An 18,100-nucleotide genomic window follows, 5' to 3' on the forward strand; every position below is an offset into this window, starting at 1 on the left:
CTTCCCTGGTGGCGCAGTGGTTGAGAGTCCGCCTGCCAATGCAGGGGACACAGGTTCGTGCCCCGGTCCGGGAAGATCCCACATGCTGCAGAGCGGCTGGGCCCGTGAGCCATGGCTGCTGAGCCTGCGCGTCCGGATCCTGTGCTCTGCAACGGGAGAGGCCACAACAGTGAGAGGCCAGTGTACCACAAAAAAAAAAAAAAAAAGAACACTGTCCACAATAACCACAGCACCATTATTATCACACCTAACAAAATTAGTAATAATCCCCTAATTATCCTAAAAATGTGCTTTGCATCTGTTTTTTTTCAAACCAATATCCAATAAAGTACTGTACATTGCATTTGATATTTTTTAAAAATATTTATTTATTTGGCTGCATTGGGTCTTAGTTGCGGCAGGCGGGCTCTTCGTTGTGGCATGGGCTTCTCTCTAGTTGTGGCACGTGGGCTCCAGAGCACGTGGGCTCAGTTGTTGCAGCACACACGTGCTCTCTAGCTATGGTGTGCAGGCTCTAGAGTGCACAGACTTAGTTGCCCTGCAGCATGTGGAATCTTAGTTCCCTGACCAGGGATTGAACCCACATCCCCTGCATTGGAAGGTGGATTCTTTGACCACTGAACTACCAGAGAAGTCCCCATTGCACTTGATTTTTAAAGCTCTTAAGTCTCTTTTTTTTTTTTTTTTTTTTCCTTGCGTTATGCGGGCCTCTCACTGTTGTGGCCTCTCCCATTTGCGGAGCACAGGCTCCGGACGCGCAGGCTCAGCGGCCATGGCTCACGGGCCCAGCCGCTCCGCGGCATGTGGGATCCTCCCGAAACGGGGCACGAACCCGCGTCTCCTGCATCGGCAGGCGGACTCTCAAGCACTGCGCCACCAGGGAAGCCCTTAAGTCTCTTTTAATGTAGAACAGTTTTACCCACCCTTTTTTTCCCCTGTGACCACTGACTTATTGAAGAGGCCAAGCCAATTGTGCTGTAGAAATCCTACACTCTAGATTTGTCTGATTATTTCCTCATGGTGTTCTTTAACTTGTTCCTCTGTCTCCTGTTAAAAACTTGTTAGATTCAGGTTAAACATTTTGACAGGAATATTTCATAGGTAATGCTGTGTACTTAATATTGTACATAATTTCTGGTTGTTTCTCTGTTAATGATGCTGAGGTGGATCATTGCATTCAATGGGTAGAAGTCAAGTCTTCCCGTTGTGAAGTTACAGTTTTCCCTTTGCCAAGCAGCAGATATCTGGGATGATACTTTGACATCGTGTAACTATCCAGAACTCTGTCACATTTTCACATAGTGTTTTTTCCTTACTGATGATCCTTGCCTGAATTATTTTATTAGGGATTGCAAAACTGTGGGTTTTCTAATGATACCACCTTTTTATATTTAAGTTGGCATTCTTCCATAAAAAAAGCTTTCCTTTATCAACGGGAGCTCTTTGGCTCCTGAAATGATTTCATTTGGAAATCTTTTTCATTCTACCTTGGACAAGTAGAATAAATAATGTGCTTGCTTTTAAAATTTCTCCTGAATATCATATTTGTTTTTAGATTCTTTATAAAAGATCAAAATAGCCCCAATAAGAAGTTAAATCAGTAGGTAATCTGAAAATTATGTGGGTGAGCAAGATAACTGGTGGTTAATTTTAGCAAACACAAAGAAATAGCGCATGCTTATGATAGATGACCATAAATAAGCAAATGAGTCTCTTGAGCTAGTCAGCTATATTCTTGGAGAGAATTTTCACTGAACTACATTTTCACTCAAAGATTACTCCATTATTTTGATAATAAATCCTTAGATTTTAAGTGGGCATTAATCTCAAAGAATATGTTATCTGGAAGAAGTTTCATTTTCTTTTAATTTTTATAAATTTGTTTATTTATTTTTGGCTGCGTTGGGTCTTCGTTGCTGCGTGCGGGCTTTCTGTAGTTGCGGTGAGCAGGGGCTACTCTTCATTGCAGTGCATGGGCTTCTCATTGCAGTGGCTTCTCTTGTTGCAGAGAACGGGCTCTAGGGTGCGTGGGCTTCAGTAGTTGTGGCTTGCGGGCTCTAGAGCACAAACTTGGTAGTTGTGGCGCACAGGCTTAGTTGCTTCACACGGGCTTAGTTGCTCCGCACGGGCTTAGTTGCTCCACGGCATGTGGGATCTTCCCGGACCAGGGCTCGAACCCATGTCCCCTGCATTGGCAGGTGGATTCTTAACCATTGCGCCACCAGGGAAGCCCGGAAGAAGTTTCTGTAAAAAATTTTTTTTGTAGGGAAGGCCAGTAATTTTTTTCATAGACTGACTTTCTATTTCTTGTTTTTTTTTTTAAGCACCTGTATAATGCCCGTAGTACTGTTAAACTGGTAATTCCTAATTTTAAATTAGCTGAGTTCTTGTCTACCAGTTGAGGGTTTTCCAAATCTGAATACACAGCCTTCGTGGCATGACCGACAACCTCTTCAGAAGACTATCAAAGTGCAGGTTTTTTAGTTGGTTTTCTCCTTTCCGGTTAAAGATTCTTTTGGAAAACGTGTCTTAAATTTTAAATTCCTGTCTTGCAGTTGTTTCAACTTTGGAACAGCTGTTAAATAGCTACAGTTTTTCAGGCATTTTCAGCAATCAGACTTCTTTCTGCTGGGCAGCAGGGTTTTTTTGTTTTTGTTTTTGGCCTCACCACGCAGCATGCGGGATCTTAGTTCCCCGACCAGGGATTGAACCTGTGCCCCCTGCAGTGGAAGCGCGGAGCACTAACCACTGGACCGCCAGGGAATTTCCAAGCAGCAGCTTTGAAGCCCTAAAAATCTTTTTTAGTTTTATTTACCTCTAAAGTTCTTTAATATCTGTAAAATGTAGATGGCAGTTGACTAATGGCAATGGTATTTATAAAGGATTTTCTAAAAGCTGTTTTTTCTTTATTGTTTTAAAGTTACTTTCCTTTTTTTTAAATTGAATTGTATATTTTTTAAATTAATTAATTTTGGCTGTTTTGGGTCTTTGTTGCTGCGCGCGGGCTTTCTCTAGTTGCAGCGAGCAGGAGCTACCCTTTGTTGCAGTGCGGGGGCTTCTCGTTGTGGTTGCTTCTCTTGTTGCACAGCATGGGCTCTAGGCGCGTGGGCTTCAGTAGTTGTGGCACACAGGCTTAGTTGCTCCGCGGCATGTGGGATCTTCCCGGACCAGGGCTCGAACCCGTGTCCCCTGCATTGGCAGGCGGGTTCTTAACCACTGTGCCACCAGGGAAGTCCTGAATGCTGTTTTTTCTTTTTTTTTTTTTTACATCTTTATTGGAGTATAATTGCTTTACAATGGTGTGTTAGTTTCTGCTTTATAACAAAGTGAATCAGTTATACATATACATATGTTCCCATATCTCTTCCCTCTTGCATGCTGTTTTTTCTTAACCATCCAAATTACACTGTTCCTTTGTAACACCGATGGTACTAGAAAAGGTTATAATTGCCAGACAATAAGACACTCTGCTCAAATGTAAGTTTTTTTCCATATTTATTTACAACAGAGGAATTTTCCCCCTTAAAATTGCTTAGGTTTGGTTTTTGAAAAGCCTTTGCTCTTGAAGTTTAGTGATTATTTTAAAAAGAAAAGTTAAACAGTTTTAAAAAGTTAATACTTTTTTCTATTTATGCAAGTAGTATAACCATATTACAGTATATTTAGCTTTGCATTTTCCTAATGACTCATAGCGTTTTTGGAAAACAGGAAAAGAAAATTTACCAACAATCTTACCAACCTAGCACAATCACTATTTGCGTTTTAGTGGGTTTATTTTCAGTCCTTTTTTTCTTATCCATCTTTTTAAAAAAATAGCTGTAATTATGCTCTATATATAGGGAATTTTTTTTAATTAGAAGATATGTGTGAGGTTCTTATGTTTCTATACCATTCTTGCTTAACAGAAATGCTGAAAATTAATGTTCATTCATTCACTTTTGGGTTAAGAATGTGATCATCAATCCCAAAGATAATGGAGGAAATGGCCACATGGTGTGGTCTTTAATATTTATACTCTTTGGTAGGCAGCATAACTGAAAATAGCAGAAAATGTGACTTCCCTAGACGTAAAAGTTAAAATGTAATTTAGTTCTGTCCTAGACATAGTTCTTTGCCTCTGTAAATATGTGTTAACCACTTATTTTCCTTTTGCAAAATTATTTTTAAATTTTTTGTCTTTGTTTTGTTTCTGAATCATTATTTTCAGCTATGCGACTATTAATAACCCTTTAAAAGTTGTTTTAAATGGTCCTCGTGAAAGACTTTAGGATTTTAGGTAGTCCTGCAGATGCTCTTAGTTAGGTCAAGTTGTCCTTTGCAGGTTAAAGCAGAGGGCTTTAGAAACCTTGGCTGCTCTGAAGCTTTTGTTAGGACAGGAGTAAGGGGAGTCTTGGCATCAACCCCAGTCTTGCTCTGTGGGGGTCAACCAAAGGCTTATATGAATTAATTCTCAGAAAATACCTATTTTATTTTCTTGTGATCTTTCGTTCCCTTCTGCCCATATTCTAGGCTGATAAAATAAAAGGAATTTTATTTAAAACTGGTATATTTTTATTTCTAGTATCTTTAAGAACTATTATAGAATATCTTAATTAAACTAGCTTATCCTCTCTGTAATTTCTTAATTTTTATAGTACTTCCTTATTACTTGGCAAATAAATTATAGTTTTCATAGAACTATAATTATACATTGTTGACTGTATAATTATGCATTGTAATGCTTTTTGTATCTTCTGTTTTCAAAGGTTTTTTTATTGTCCACTTGGCATATGCTTCTGGAATAATATTCACCATGGTTTTGGATGACCTTCCCAACTTGGAAGACATCTATACTTCCTTGTGTTCATCTACAGTGGAGGACTCAGAGATGGATTTTGACTCTGGACTAGAAGATGATGACTCAAAAAGTGATAGTATTTTGGAGGATTCCACAATCTTTGTGGCCTTCAAAGGAAATATAGATGATAAAGATTTCAAATGGAAATTGGACACAATATTGGAGAACGTGCCCAATTTGTTACACATGGGTAATTTGCTTTATTTTTCCTTCTTGTTACTCTTTTTGAATTGTCATTCTATGGTTATCTCGAGTTTTACAAAGTACAACTGTGGTTGTACTAGGTTGAAAGGCTGATTTTAATTGCAGAGTTGGAATTTTAGGATTTTTTTTTAATAGAAATGCTGTTGTATTTTTTTAAGTACATGGAGTAACTGAACATAATAAACCATTACTTAGCATAGTAATCCTTAAATTATCTGTTCTAATGGATAGGAGTAATTCTATCTAATTTTAGCTCTCTGGTCTTTAGTTTCCTTACCTATAAAATGAAGAAGTAAGACTGGATCTTTGAGGTAACTTAAAACTTACAAAAATCTTTTACTCCATGGTTCTACTTAAAATGAACTTGAAATTTGTTCTTTTAAATTTTAGGTCAGAGGTTAACCGATAGCCTGCTGTATCCATGTGCAGCCATGTGTTAGTTATGGCCCACTTTAGTTTTGGGGTTTTGTTTTTTTTTTTAATGTTTGAATTTCATTGCCACTGCTTTAAAAAATGAGATATTTTACATTAAAATTCAGATTTTAGGGGCTTCCCTGGTGGCGCAGTGGTTGGGAGTCCGCCTGCCGATGCAGGGGATGCGGGTTCATGCCCCGTTCCGGGAGGATCCCGCGTGCCGCGGAGCAGCTGGGCCCTTGGGCCGTGGCTGCTGGGCCTGCACGTCCAGAGCCTGTGCTCCGCAACAGGAGAGGCCACAGCAGTGAGAGGCCCGCGTACTGCCAAAAAAAATAAATAAATAAATTCATATTTTAGATTTGTCTTTAAACAGGAAAGGTCAGATAACATTGAGCTCTCCTATCCCAGGTGTTGCTGAGTAGCAGCTGCCACTGAAGGCAGGCCCTCCCCTCACGACAGTCCCATCTGTCCTCTTCACACATTTAGATAACCTGTAGTGGTCTTGTGGGAAGTTGTGCTTGTCAACTTTGGTTTAGATGTTCTCCATATTTTCTGGGTAGCACAATTATTTAATCCCTTCAGACATAGTACAAAGCCTAGATTTTATCCTTTTATCACAGATCTTGACTTGATTAAGTGCTAACCAACTTTTTTAGGTTTTGGGGTCTTATTCATTAGAATTGATGTCAGGAGGAGAGCTGTCTTTTTATTCAAGGGTCTTTTTTTTACTATGTTATATAAGACTTCTCTATAGTTCTGGATTATTTAACATAGTAGTAGAGACTTTATGGTGAAAGTTGTAATTATCACCATAATCATGTCATAATATATCATATCTTAAGGGCTAGCTGCACCTGAAATTGTTCATTGCTCATTGCTCTTTTTTAAAAATATATTTATTTATTTATTTGGCTGTGTTGGGTCTTAGTTGTGGCACGTGGGATCTTCGTTGCGGCATGTGTAATCTTTCGTTGTGGCACACGGACTCTTCGTTGCAGCACATGGGCTTCTCTCTAGTTTTGGTGCTCAGGCTCTAGAGCTCGCAGGCTCAGTAGTTGCAGCACTCAGGCTGTCTAGTTGTGGGGCGCAGACTCCAGATCGCACAGGCTCAGTAGTTGCAGTGCGCGGGCTTAGTTGCCCCACGGCATTTGGGATCTTAGTGATCAAACCTGCGTCCCCTGCATTGGAAGGCGGATTCTTAACCACTGGACCACCAGGGAAGTCCTGCTCATTGCTCTTAATTATCCACATTTTTTTCTTGTTTTTAAATTGCTGAATTAGTTTATTAATGGCTTTTAAATAAATTAGCAAACTCAGACTTACGGTTATCAGTTATAGTCTTGATCCAAAAAGTATTTTAAGTCAGATGTTCTCAAATATGATGAAAGTTTAAAAATTTGATAAAATATAACTGTTACAGTTAAAGATTTTTCTGCAGGCTTATCACAAGTAGATAATGTCATAAGCAAATTTAACGTTTGTCTAGACCGCATAAGTATAAGATTGCAGTACTGTTCAGATTGGGAAGAAGCCCTGAAGCATCTATACTCTGTGGTACCAGGATCTCAAGCTCCCTACCTTTTGCTGTTTGGATGCATAAATATCATGGAAAGAAAAATGACCTGAAAAGCAGAGCTGGATTCTTATGCCATGATGCTGCTAGGTAGCCACTGGATTCTGGGCAAATCTCTTAGACTTTCTGGGCTTCAGTTTCCTCACCTATAAAATAGACTTGAACTAAATATTGCATAATCCTTCCTAGAATCTCTGTGATTGTATTAACCTTCTGCTGTTAGCAAATGGTCTCTTTTTTCCACATAAGAACAAATGGACTCCCTGTCTGGATAAATGTATAACATATAATGGTTTTGGAGGTGGCAGTGGCTTTAGGCAACATGTAGGCACTTTCCTGTATCCATATATATTTCTTATTTTGAGAATAGATATTCCTGTATGACCATTTTCTCAATACTGGAATGTGTAATTGAATGGAGGATATGAGAGATTTAATGTAGCTGAGTTTATAGCAAAAGAGAAAATTATTTTGTCTGGGATTGTTGGGGAAAAAATGTGTTTTTATTATCTAACTGGACCTGGGATTTGCTTTCCATCTGTGAAATATAATTACAGACAACATTACCTCCTCAGTTAGTTTAACTTTTGCATCTTAATTTTAAAACATGTTCTAAAGTTTGCATTGACTTTTCAGATTTGCTGAAATGTAATGTTTTCATATCCTAAGTGAAATGTAGTTGTCAAATTTATGTTGCTTTTCTCCTCAGTTTGGTATGCTTCAGTGGAAATTGTTTAAAGTAGAAAAAGATTAAAAATGAGACACATAAAGAATCAAGATTTAAGCCTTCCTTAAATTGAAGCATTTATAGGATATTGGAAGAAATGTTTGCTCCCTCCCTCTATGAATATCTTTCACAGAGAGGCCCAGTGAAAATTTAAATATGAGTATTAAAATTTCAGTTGTTGCATTTGATTTTTGGCATGTTATTATCTCATTTAACACAATCTCATGAAGTAGTTTTTTCATGGTTTTAGAGATGAGAAAGGTAAGTTTCAGAAATGTGAAATAACTTGTTCATGGTCACCCAGGTGCTAAGTGGTACAGCTGGGATTAAATTTAAAGTCTGGGCTTCCCTGGTGATGCAGTGGTTAAGAATCTGCCTGCCAATGCAGGGGACACAGGTTCAAGCCTTCCAGGAAGGCTTCCAGGAAGATCCCACGTGACGCGGAGCAACTAAGCCCGTGCGCCACAACTACTGAGCTTGCACTCTAGAGCCTGCGAGCCACAACTACTGAAGCCCGTGTGCCTAGAGCCTGTGCTCCACAACGAAGAGTAGCCCCCACTCACTGCAACTAGAGAGAGCCCACACACAGCAACGAAGACCCAAAGCAGCCAAAAATTAATAAATAGATAAATAAATAAACAGATAAATTTATTAAAAAACAAAATAATAATAAAGGCTATCTAATACCAAAGCTTAAACTCTCTCAGCTACTCCATACTGGTATTCTACCTTGTTCTTTTACTTTGTTGTTGTTGTTCATTGCATGTCTTCTGATGGCTAAAAGAGTACTAATATTATTCTCTTTCTTTCATGACCAAGAATCCAGCAAGCTAAAGGTACAGAAGGTAGAGCCCTGGAACAGCGTGCGTGTGACATTCAACATCCCCCGGGAAGCAGCGGAGCGGCTACGGATCCTGGCTCAGAGCAACAACCAGCAGCTTCGGGATCTGGGAATTCTCTCCGTTCAGATTGAAGGTGCATGTCTGGACCCAGATTATAGGAACAGTAGAATATAGCACGTGCTGCTTTGTCTGTTCCTCTCAAGTTGAATTCAGAATGCCAAATAACTCATGTCACCTGTGCTTTACATTGCAGCACCTTAGGATAAAGAGGAATTGAGGCTCTGGTTGGGTCCTGACGCTTCAGCATCCACAGCCTCAGACTCCATTTCCTTGGCTGATGTTGGCTGTCATTCTGTCAGACTTTGATTTTACTGGTACCCTAACCAAGGACTGATTTGTCTTTTAAAGAATATCTAATTTCAGTTGTTTCCTTCCACCCGATAAGCCTTATTTAGTATTTATTTATCTAACAGAGACTAGGAGGCCCTGAACAATCCTTTTGTAGCAGTATTCATTTTTCAGATGTTTTTGACAGAATGATCTTTTAAAAATGAAAATATGGGGCTTCCCTGGTGGCGCAGTGGTTGAGAGTCTGCCTGCCAATGCAGGGGACATGGGTTCGTGCCCCGGTCTGGGAAGATCCCACATGCTGCGGAGCAGCTGGGCCCATGAGCCATGGCCGCTGAGCCTGCACATCTGGAGCCTGTGCTCCGCAACAGGAGAGGCCGCAACAGTGAGAGGCCCGTGTACCATAAAAAAATAAAAAAATAAACACACACACACACACACACACACACACACAGCTTAAAACCCTGCTGTGGCTTGCTTTATTCACAGAATAATGACCCAACTCCTTATCATGACCTCAGGCTTTGCATGGTCTGACCTGTAGCTTTCTCATCTAGCCTTATCTTTTACAACTCTCCTCCTTCTTCCTTGCTATCTATTCTAGCCTCCTCAGCTTTCTTTTAGGTTCCTTGAATATGCATTTCATCTTCCTGCCAGGAGTCCTTTGCATTGATGTCTTCTCTATATGGATATTGTTCCCTACCATTCCCCTTTCCCTTAGTTATACCTACTCAGCCTTCAAGTATCAGCTTAAATCTTTTTTTTTTCCAGCTTAAATCTTGAGGAGGTGTTTTCTGAACTCCTTGACTAAGTCAGAGTCTTTTTTCATGTACTCTTAAAAAGTCTGGGTTTTTTCTCCCTCAGATCATTTTCTCACACTTTGATTAAAGCAGTTATTTGATGATTGTTTTTTTCCCCCATGGACTGCAAGCTCCAGTAGGGGCAGGGACCATATCTTGTTTCACTCATTGTTGAATTTTTGCTTGCCTGTATAGGTCAAGTTCTTTAATAAACATATGTTGAATGAAAGCAAGGGAAGCACATATATAATAGTAACACTTTGCTTCAGCTCTCAGAATAAATGATAAATAAAATGTGGTCTTTGTCATTATAAACTCAAAAGGAGCTCATGACCTTGATGAGGGAGACAAACCTGAGAGATCTAAGTAACAAGTATGGGAAAGCACAAAGGAGATTCTATCTTTTGGTGCCCAATGAACTAAAACCTTCTTTTCCCCTCCTGTGTTGATGTAAGCAAGGTGGCAACCAGTGAGTCATTCCAGCCTTCTCTTGCCCTGGTGGGCCAAGCCCTCCTGACCCTGTGCTTGCATAGGACCTAAATGCTCCATTGAACCTCAGTAACCGAAAGGTCAACATACTGTGTGTAGGAGTGAGACACATTTTATGCAGTTAAGATTGTAGGTTGCTGTGCCCCAGAAGGGGCGATATCAACAAACATTATTTAGAGAGATTATTCAGAGATATATAGATTGAGAAATGGGGTAAATTCCATAATTTGATAAACAAGGAAACAGTGGCTTAAACAATAACCAGTTTGTTTCGAAAAATGTTGGATTGTCTAAAAGGATTCAGAAAAGTAAAATTAATTCACAGCAATGTATTGGATGTAGGATGAACTTTTTTTTTTTTTTTGCGGTACGCGGGCCTCTCACTGTTGTGGCCTCTCCCGTTACGGAGCACAGGCTCTGGACACGCAGGCTCAGCGGCCATGGCTTACGGGGCCAGCCGCTCCGTGGCATGTGGGATCTTCCCGGACCGGGGCACGAACCCGCGTCCCCTGCATCAGCAGGCGGACTCCCGACCGCTGCGCCACCAGGGAAGCCCTAGGGTGAACTTTCGGGAAGAGTAGAAGTCAAATAACTATTGGTAATAACACTATATAGGTTGTTTATGCTTTATAAGCACATAAGCACATGTATTTTTTATAAGAAACATATAAGCAGTTTCTTAAAAACCCCAAACATTTTATAGTCTCTCTTACCTATTTACCTGAATTAAAAGGGCTTTGTGTTAGTGTTTTCCTCTGGAGAAAGGAAACACCAGTTTCTTCTCTTAATCATACCTACTTCCTACAGATTCTTAAAAGGGTAATATGCTGATTCCCCTTTATCGTTACAGCCATAAATTAAAATACAAGTACCAGCAAGGAAGCCAAATAGATAACATATATTACAAGAAATTATGAAATTTACATATGGCAGTGATTACAGAAAAGAGTTCTTTAACTTTCAGGGTACACATATGTGTCCCAGGTGATCTCCTTTTCTCTTTCCACACTCCCTGATTGCCTTTTAAGTTGTAAGAGAAGGTATTGCCACTGTCGTGGTGTCTGCTGCAGGGCTGGAGGGACAGGTTGTTCCTCCCAACAGACTGTTCTCCTTTGAAGAATACTCCCCGTACCCTTCTTTTGAGTTTTGGCCAGGGAGTTGGGGAGATGTCTTTTTTGAGGACATTTTGTGACTCCTCTGTAAATTCATTCTGATTTAAAGCAGGAGTCTGTTTCAAGGGCCAGAGAATAAATTTTTTTGGCTCTGTGGGCCAGAAGATCTCTGTCAAGACAGCTCTACAGTAGTAGTGCAAAAACAGCCATAGGCAATATGTAAATAAATGAATGTGCTGTGTTCCAATAACACTTATTTAAATAAACAGGCAGCAGGCTAGATTTGGCCCACAAGCCATAGTTTGCCAACCCCCATCAGCAAGTTGGAGAGCCAGTAGTGTTCTCTACGTGTGTTTCGTTATGTGTTTCCTTGACAACAATTAGCTTACGTGCAGGTGGCAAATAGGAGAATAACAGTAGTATAGTGTGGAAATTGTGTTTCATTCATATGTGATTTTTTTTCCCCCCTGGGCAAGGGAAGTTAGATTAGTAGCAATAGAATGGTTAATTGTCCACAAGAAAAGCCAAAATGCCTTTAGATCTGTTGCTACATAGGTGGGAGTCCTTTCAGCTTTATTTCAGGAAAATTAAGAATGAGAAATTACACTCAGGTACCTTCCCCAGAAGTATACCCTCAGCATTGCATGGCTCTCAGCTTGTGAAGTTTCAGTTTCTCCTGTGCCCACCTTAATGGTGGCTCCACTGGCTTAAAGCTCCACTGCATCTACATTATTTCCCACCCTTAACCAGTCATTTTCATTCTACTGTTTTGGGGTATGTTGCCTACACCAATTTTTGCTTTTATTAGCGCTCTGGTTACAAAGCCGCATGGGTTTTGAGTTTGCCTCAACACTGTTTTTCCCATAAAACCTATTATTTTCAGTGTGAGATTTTTATAGACTACGAGGTTTTCAAGGAATGCATTTATCATATAGAAAAATGCCTATGATTCTTTGTAAGGTTAAAATAAGATGACTGTTCATCATATAGCCAGTAAATAGCTAATGAGTGCCTACTGTGTACCAGGCACTGTTCAGTGTTTAAAGGATATAATTAATAAGGTGGCCATATAATTTATCATCTAAATTAGGAAATTGAGAGTAAAGGGGGTTACTGTTAATAACTATTAATTAACTTAATGACTATAAGTGAACGAATAAGTAACTGTTGATACATGGGATGTGCTCTGAAGAAGTAACAAGATGTTCTGATAAGGGTGACCTCACCTTAGATAAGAAGGTTGGAGAAGGCCTTTTGGGGCATGTGACACTTAAGATTACACTGAAAATTGAGAAGTTGGTTTATGTGAAGAGTGCGGAAGAACTGTTCTAGGCAGAGAGAACAACATGTGCAAAGGCCTTGAGGTGAGAAGTGCGTTTGTGTGCCTAAGAAAGTAAAAAAAATGCCACTGAGGCTGAATCCTTGTTATTGAAGGAGAAAGTAGTGTGAGTTGAGGTTAGAGAGATAAGGCAAGGACCACGTCTGGGCTGTCAATAGCAGCCACAAGCCATTTACATGATCTGATGTCCATTTCAAGAACAATACTCTTTCCACCTAGAATGTCTTAGCAAGTTTAGTGTATTAATAGTTCTTTCCCTTTAGTGGAAACCCTCAAGATCTGTATTATCTTTTCTCTTTTCTTCCTTACTCCCATAGGCAACTTAGAACATCTTGTAGCCCCTGGTGATTGGTCACTTATTGGTAGTATATTTGTTCCCTATTACCAAGCTACCTGCCGGGTTAAAATACTTAATATTTTATCTATTTATCTAGCTGACCTAGATCAGTGACAAGACAGAGGAAACTGCTGTGCCCTCATTGGCTTCCTTCTTTATCATCTTGCTCTGTAAAACGTTAAGTTAAGGAACAAGGTGAACGCACCCTTTCAAATTTTCAGCCACAGGCTAGCTATACTTTTATCTTCCCACAAGGTGGTGCTGTCTTCCAGAGTAACAGTAGTCAAAGTTTGGGATTAAGCACAAGGAGGCATCCCAAAACTTGTTTCAGAGACCTTTTTATCAAGTGAGATTTAAATTGCCTCTAACTTTAGAGTCTACTCAATTGGAACACTTCTAGTGACATTACCTACAAGGCTATTGTGAGGTTCAAATGAAATACAATTTTGTAAGCATTAAAAACCCTATACAAAATGTTGGTCTCTATCGTAAGATGTCTCAGAGGTAGATTAGTAGCAACCTGTCTATTCTTCATTGCATGAATTTCTCTGCTGCATATCTATTTATACTGCAGTCATTGAAAGGGAAATGGTATTTTGCTTACAAATATCACAGTGTCCCCATGCCATGATATGTTCTTTCTCCATTAAACCTACTCGTATTTCTAATTTCTGATCATAAATTCTCAAAACGTAATCTAGGATTTTGAGACTTTCTGAGAATATTTTCTTCCTACACACACGCATTCAAGGTGAGTTGGTTGAAAATAAATATTCAGAGTTCCAAGCTCTCTGCTGATGCCATACATCATTAACGATTGTCCATCTGCTGTATTGTGAGAATTGGTTATGTTCTCCCTGTGTTGCATGTAAGTGAACCTGCTCAGGTGAGGTTGAAGAAAGACCTGTATAGTATTGAACTCACCCTTTTTGTGGTGGTAAACTTACCGTAATTCTTCAAAAACACATAAAACTGGGCTTCCCTGGTGGCGCAGTGGTTGAGAGTCCGCCTGCCGATGCAGGGGACGCGGGTTCGTGCCCCAGTCCAGAAAGATCCCACATGCCGCGGAGCGGCTGGGCCTGTGAGCCATGGCCGCTGAGCCTGCGCGTCCGGAGCCTGTTGCTCCGCAACGGGAGAGGCCACAGCAGTGAGAGGCCTGCGTACTGCAAAAAACAAACAAACAAACAAACAAACTAAAGCTCTCGCATATCTGTTTTTAAACAAAATTTGCATCTTATTCTGATGATTTCCTTTTTTAACCTATCATTTTCAGGGGAAGGTGCTATCAACCTTGCTTTGGCTCAGAACCGAAGCCAAGATGTGAGAATGAATGGACCCATGGGAGCTGGAAATTCAGTTAGGATAGAGGCGGGATTTCCCATGGCAGGTGGTCCAGGTGAGATCTACTCAATTGTATGACATTTTACTAGTTTCCTTTTTTGGCTTTTTTTGCTAGTGTATGATCATTTGGGTCCTGCAAGATAGGTGGGGGTTCCTGACACATTTCTGTTTATTGGTTCAGGAAAGCAAGACGTGAATCTAGACTCTCAGGAGGCTAGAATCACAGAGCATGGAGCATATACAGTCTTTGTGATCTTTCGGGCTTATGCTTAAAGGTAGATGAGCCCTGAACCATGCAGCAAACATTTATTGAGTTTTCATTGTATGACAGGACCTATGCTAAGTGTTGAAAGTAGAAATGAATAAAACATCTTCTACCCTGAGGGTGTTTATAGCATAGTGTAGCTTTCCAACTCCCACCTTTCTCTGTGACTGAGAATCTGTGAGCTGAGAGTTCTTGCATGCTTATGTGTAATCTGCAGAAGTATGTAGGAGAATATTATGTTTTTATCTCTTTAGAATTTGAGAGAGTTATAATTTTTTTGCTAACTTTTTAGCAGTCCTGAAATTTCTTAGGGATTGAACTCAATATTCTGTGAGTCACAGAATATTAGAATTGAGTTGGCTCTCTCATTTGAAGCTGAGGAACCTGTGGATTTCACAGAAAGGAAGCAATTTGCCCTGGGTCAAGTAGCAGTGGGCTAATATCACAGCTCTAACTCCCCAGGTCAGTGCTATTTTCACAACACTAGTGGCTTTCAAACTTTTTCTGCTGCAGGATCTTTTATTCAAATAAGCCAGAAAAGCACAGCTGCTATGGTTGAAGGAGAGTAAGTACCTGAAACTATACCCAATCATTCACCTCCCCATCTACCACAGTAGCTCTTGAAGAAATGCAGTAGAATAGAGAAGCTCAATTTATAAAGCCATTTTTCTGAACTGTAGCTGAAGACTTGGCCATATAGAATTGGAACTAGGTTTTTATCCTGGCACTGCCATTTAGTGTTTACCTCAAGCTAGTCACTGTAACTCTCCAGGCAACAGTTTCTTCACCTATAAAATGAGATAGTAGTGCCTGTAATTTTTTGAGCTCATGCTTAAAGATGGATGAGCCCTGAGCCATATAGCAGACATTTACTGAGTTCCTGTTATGTGTCAGGGCCTGTGTTGTTGGGCTGTTTTGGAGTACTATATAGTAAATGTAAAATAACCCAACCTGGAACCTATAGTAGGGAGTTAAAAGATATAGTTCTCCATAGAAGTCTGAGCATTTGGTGTTAAGGCAGCTTGATGAGAGATTATAGGTGACGCTATTGCCACTACTGAAGAACCAGGGCCAGAAGAAGAGTGGGCAGAGTTTAGCCAAGTTGCATATAGTTAGTGAAAGAAAGACTAGACCTAGGATGAGACTCAGGAAATCTGGGTTCTGGTCTCAATTTCTGGCCAGATGTCTTAATATTTACTAACCTTAGTTAGCTGTAAACATATTTAATTATGTCCTAGAAACAATGTTATAGATCTCTTCCAGCCTTAAAACATTAGGACTCTTAAAACAATATCAACACACTAATTGCAAGCTCTTCTAGTATCTGGCAAATAGCAGGCATATTTATAAGCATCTCTGAAAAGTGAGTGTAAATTTTAGTGATGTGTAGGTAGTTCATTATCAACATAGGAAACTTAGAAGCTTTAGGTTGAAATTAGGTTAGACTGGTATTTAATGAAGGACACTATGATAATATATACAGTATAAAGTTTCAGGAAAAATCAATTAGTAATGATCTGTAGTCACAGTAACATTTTAACCCCTAGGTGTCTTTCTTTACTGCCAAGCATACTTTAAGAATTTTTTTTTCTGTTGTCCATTGGGATAGTGGATGCAAACAAAATTTAACATTTGGTTAAACAGAGAAATTTTTCAAGGGAAAGAGAAGCCTCTAAAACAATAATAAATAACTTTGGTTTGGAATTGCTAGAATGTCTTACACTAAATTATTCTTAATGCCATTTTCTTCTCTTAGCGTTGGCAACAGAAAGTTGACTGATAAGCAGGAGTCTTTTGTAATGAAAACCAAATCCGTAGCCTATTTTCTTTTCATAGCCTCATAGAATCCCAAGATTAGTGATTATACCATACTAGTCATTTAGTCATGTGTCACTATTGATGTTTTGAACTGATAATTCTTTCCTGTGGGGAGCTGTCCTATGCACTGTAGGATGTTCAGCAGCATCCCTGGCCTCCTGTCAGGTGCCAGTAGCACCACCACCTTTTTCCCCCAGGTTTTTCCAACCAAAACTGTCTCCAGACATTTCCAAACACCCCTTGGGGGACGAAATTGCCCCCAGTTGTGAATCATGGCTCTAGTCCAGATTCCCACATAGTGCTGGAATGTATTCTATAGTATCTCTACTAAGCATGTAGCCAGCATGCATTTAAACATTTCTGAGGATAGGAAGCTGATTGTAGACTAAGAAAACCTGTTTCTTCTTATCTCCTAAGAACTTTCTCACTGTCTAATTACCATCTTTGAAAAATGGGGTGGGGTTCCTCAGAAACAAATCCATTCTTTTATTAAAATTTTTTTATATATACAGTAGGTTCTTATTGGTTATCTATTTTTTTTATACAGCAGGTTCATATTAGTCATCAGTTTTATACACATCATTGTATACATGTCAATCCCAATCTCCCAGTTCATCACACCTCCACCCCCACCCCCCTGCCGCTTTCCCCCCTTGTTGTCCATACGTTTGTTCTCTACATCTGTGTCTCAATTTCTGCCCTGCAAACCGGTAGAAACAAATCCATTTTTAACAGATAAACATTTGCCTAATTACCCTCTCCCAACTACAAAACACCTGAAAATGCTGGATGAAATATAACATTTAATGCACAGCTGAGCTTGTAAGACAGTAAGGGAAATCCCCAGGGCAAGAACGAAGTCAAAGAAGAAATTTGAATAGCAGTAAACAAATGAGGAGATGCTGCAGGGGCTAAGAAATTTGAGTTTTAATGACCAAGAGGGATAAAATTTGAAGCCTTGCCTTGGGTCCACATAAAGTAGTTAGAATTAGGAATCCTTCATGAAGCCAGGATTTTCAGTAAAAGGTAGATTAGAAAATTTTCACTGTGGCACAAGGAGACAAATGCAAAACTTGTCTCTCTTGGTCTGGGCTCTAGCTGAGGAGTGGGAGAAAGAGTTGTTGTAGAATTGTCTTCTCTATCCTTATGTATGTTGGACATTTAATGTATTATTGAAATGACCCAGGTACAGCTAAGCTAAGTTATTAAGTGGTCCTAAAGTGGTAATAATCTTTGAAGCTCTCACCCCAAACCATTGCAGATTTCTCATAAAGCCTACTCCAAATTCATAAAATTTAAATTAGAGTCCCTCCCTCCAGAATTCTAGATAATAGGAATATCAGCATGTTTAAAATTATGAAAATTCTAAGAAGAGGATAAGACGCTATCAAAACACAAAGAGAATTTGGGGGAAAAACAGAACTTATAGAAATTTTTAAATTATTGAAGTGAATAACTTATTCAGCAAATTAGACACAGCTGAATTGGAAGGTGAGTTTGAAGAAATTACCCAGTATACAGCAGACAATAAATTAAGAGATGGAAATATGAAAGAGGTCAAGAGAAGTGAAGGATAAGATGAAAAAGTTGAATGTATATCTGAAAAGAGTTCCAGAAGAAGATAAAGAAATTGAGGAGGGACAATAGTGAAAGA

General features: G+C 39.5%; 1 protein-coding gene across 2 annotated transcripts in view; it reads left to right on the forward strand.

Moving 5' to 3' along the window:
- The first annotated feature begins 4,759 nt into the window (after positions 1-4,759).
- Positions 4,760-18,100, forward strand: part of NCOA6 (nuclear receptor coactivator 6) — a 52,262-nt gene continuing 38,921 nt past the window's right edge. Inside the window, exons 1-3 of one of the 2 annotated variants that reach the window (XM_007447792.1) lie at positions 4,760-5,027; positions 8,575-8,730; positions 14,296-14,418. In XM_007447792.1, the coding sequence (XP_007447854.1) occupies positions 4,793-5,027; positions 8,575-8,730; positions 14,296-14,418 (514 nt within the window). In that variant the 5' untranslated portion in view covers positions 4,760-4,792. The remainder of the gene's footprint in view (positions 5,028-8,574; positions 8,731-14,295; positions 14,419-18,100) is intronic. The other variant, XM_007447793.1, reaches the window with a different exon arrangement.

Source organism: Lipotes vexillifer, unplaced genomic scaffold (assembly GCF_000442215.2).
Source record: "Lipotes vexillifer unplaced genomic scaffold, Lipotes_vexillifer_v1.1 scaffold397, whole genome shotgun sequence".
Lineage (NCBI taxonomy): Eukaryota > Metazoa > Chordata > Mammalia > Artiodactyla > Lipotidae > Lipotes > Lipotes vexillifer.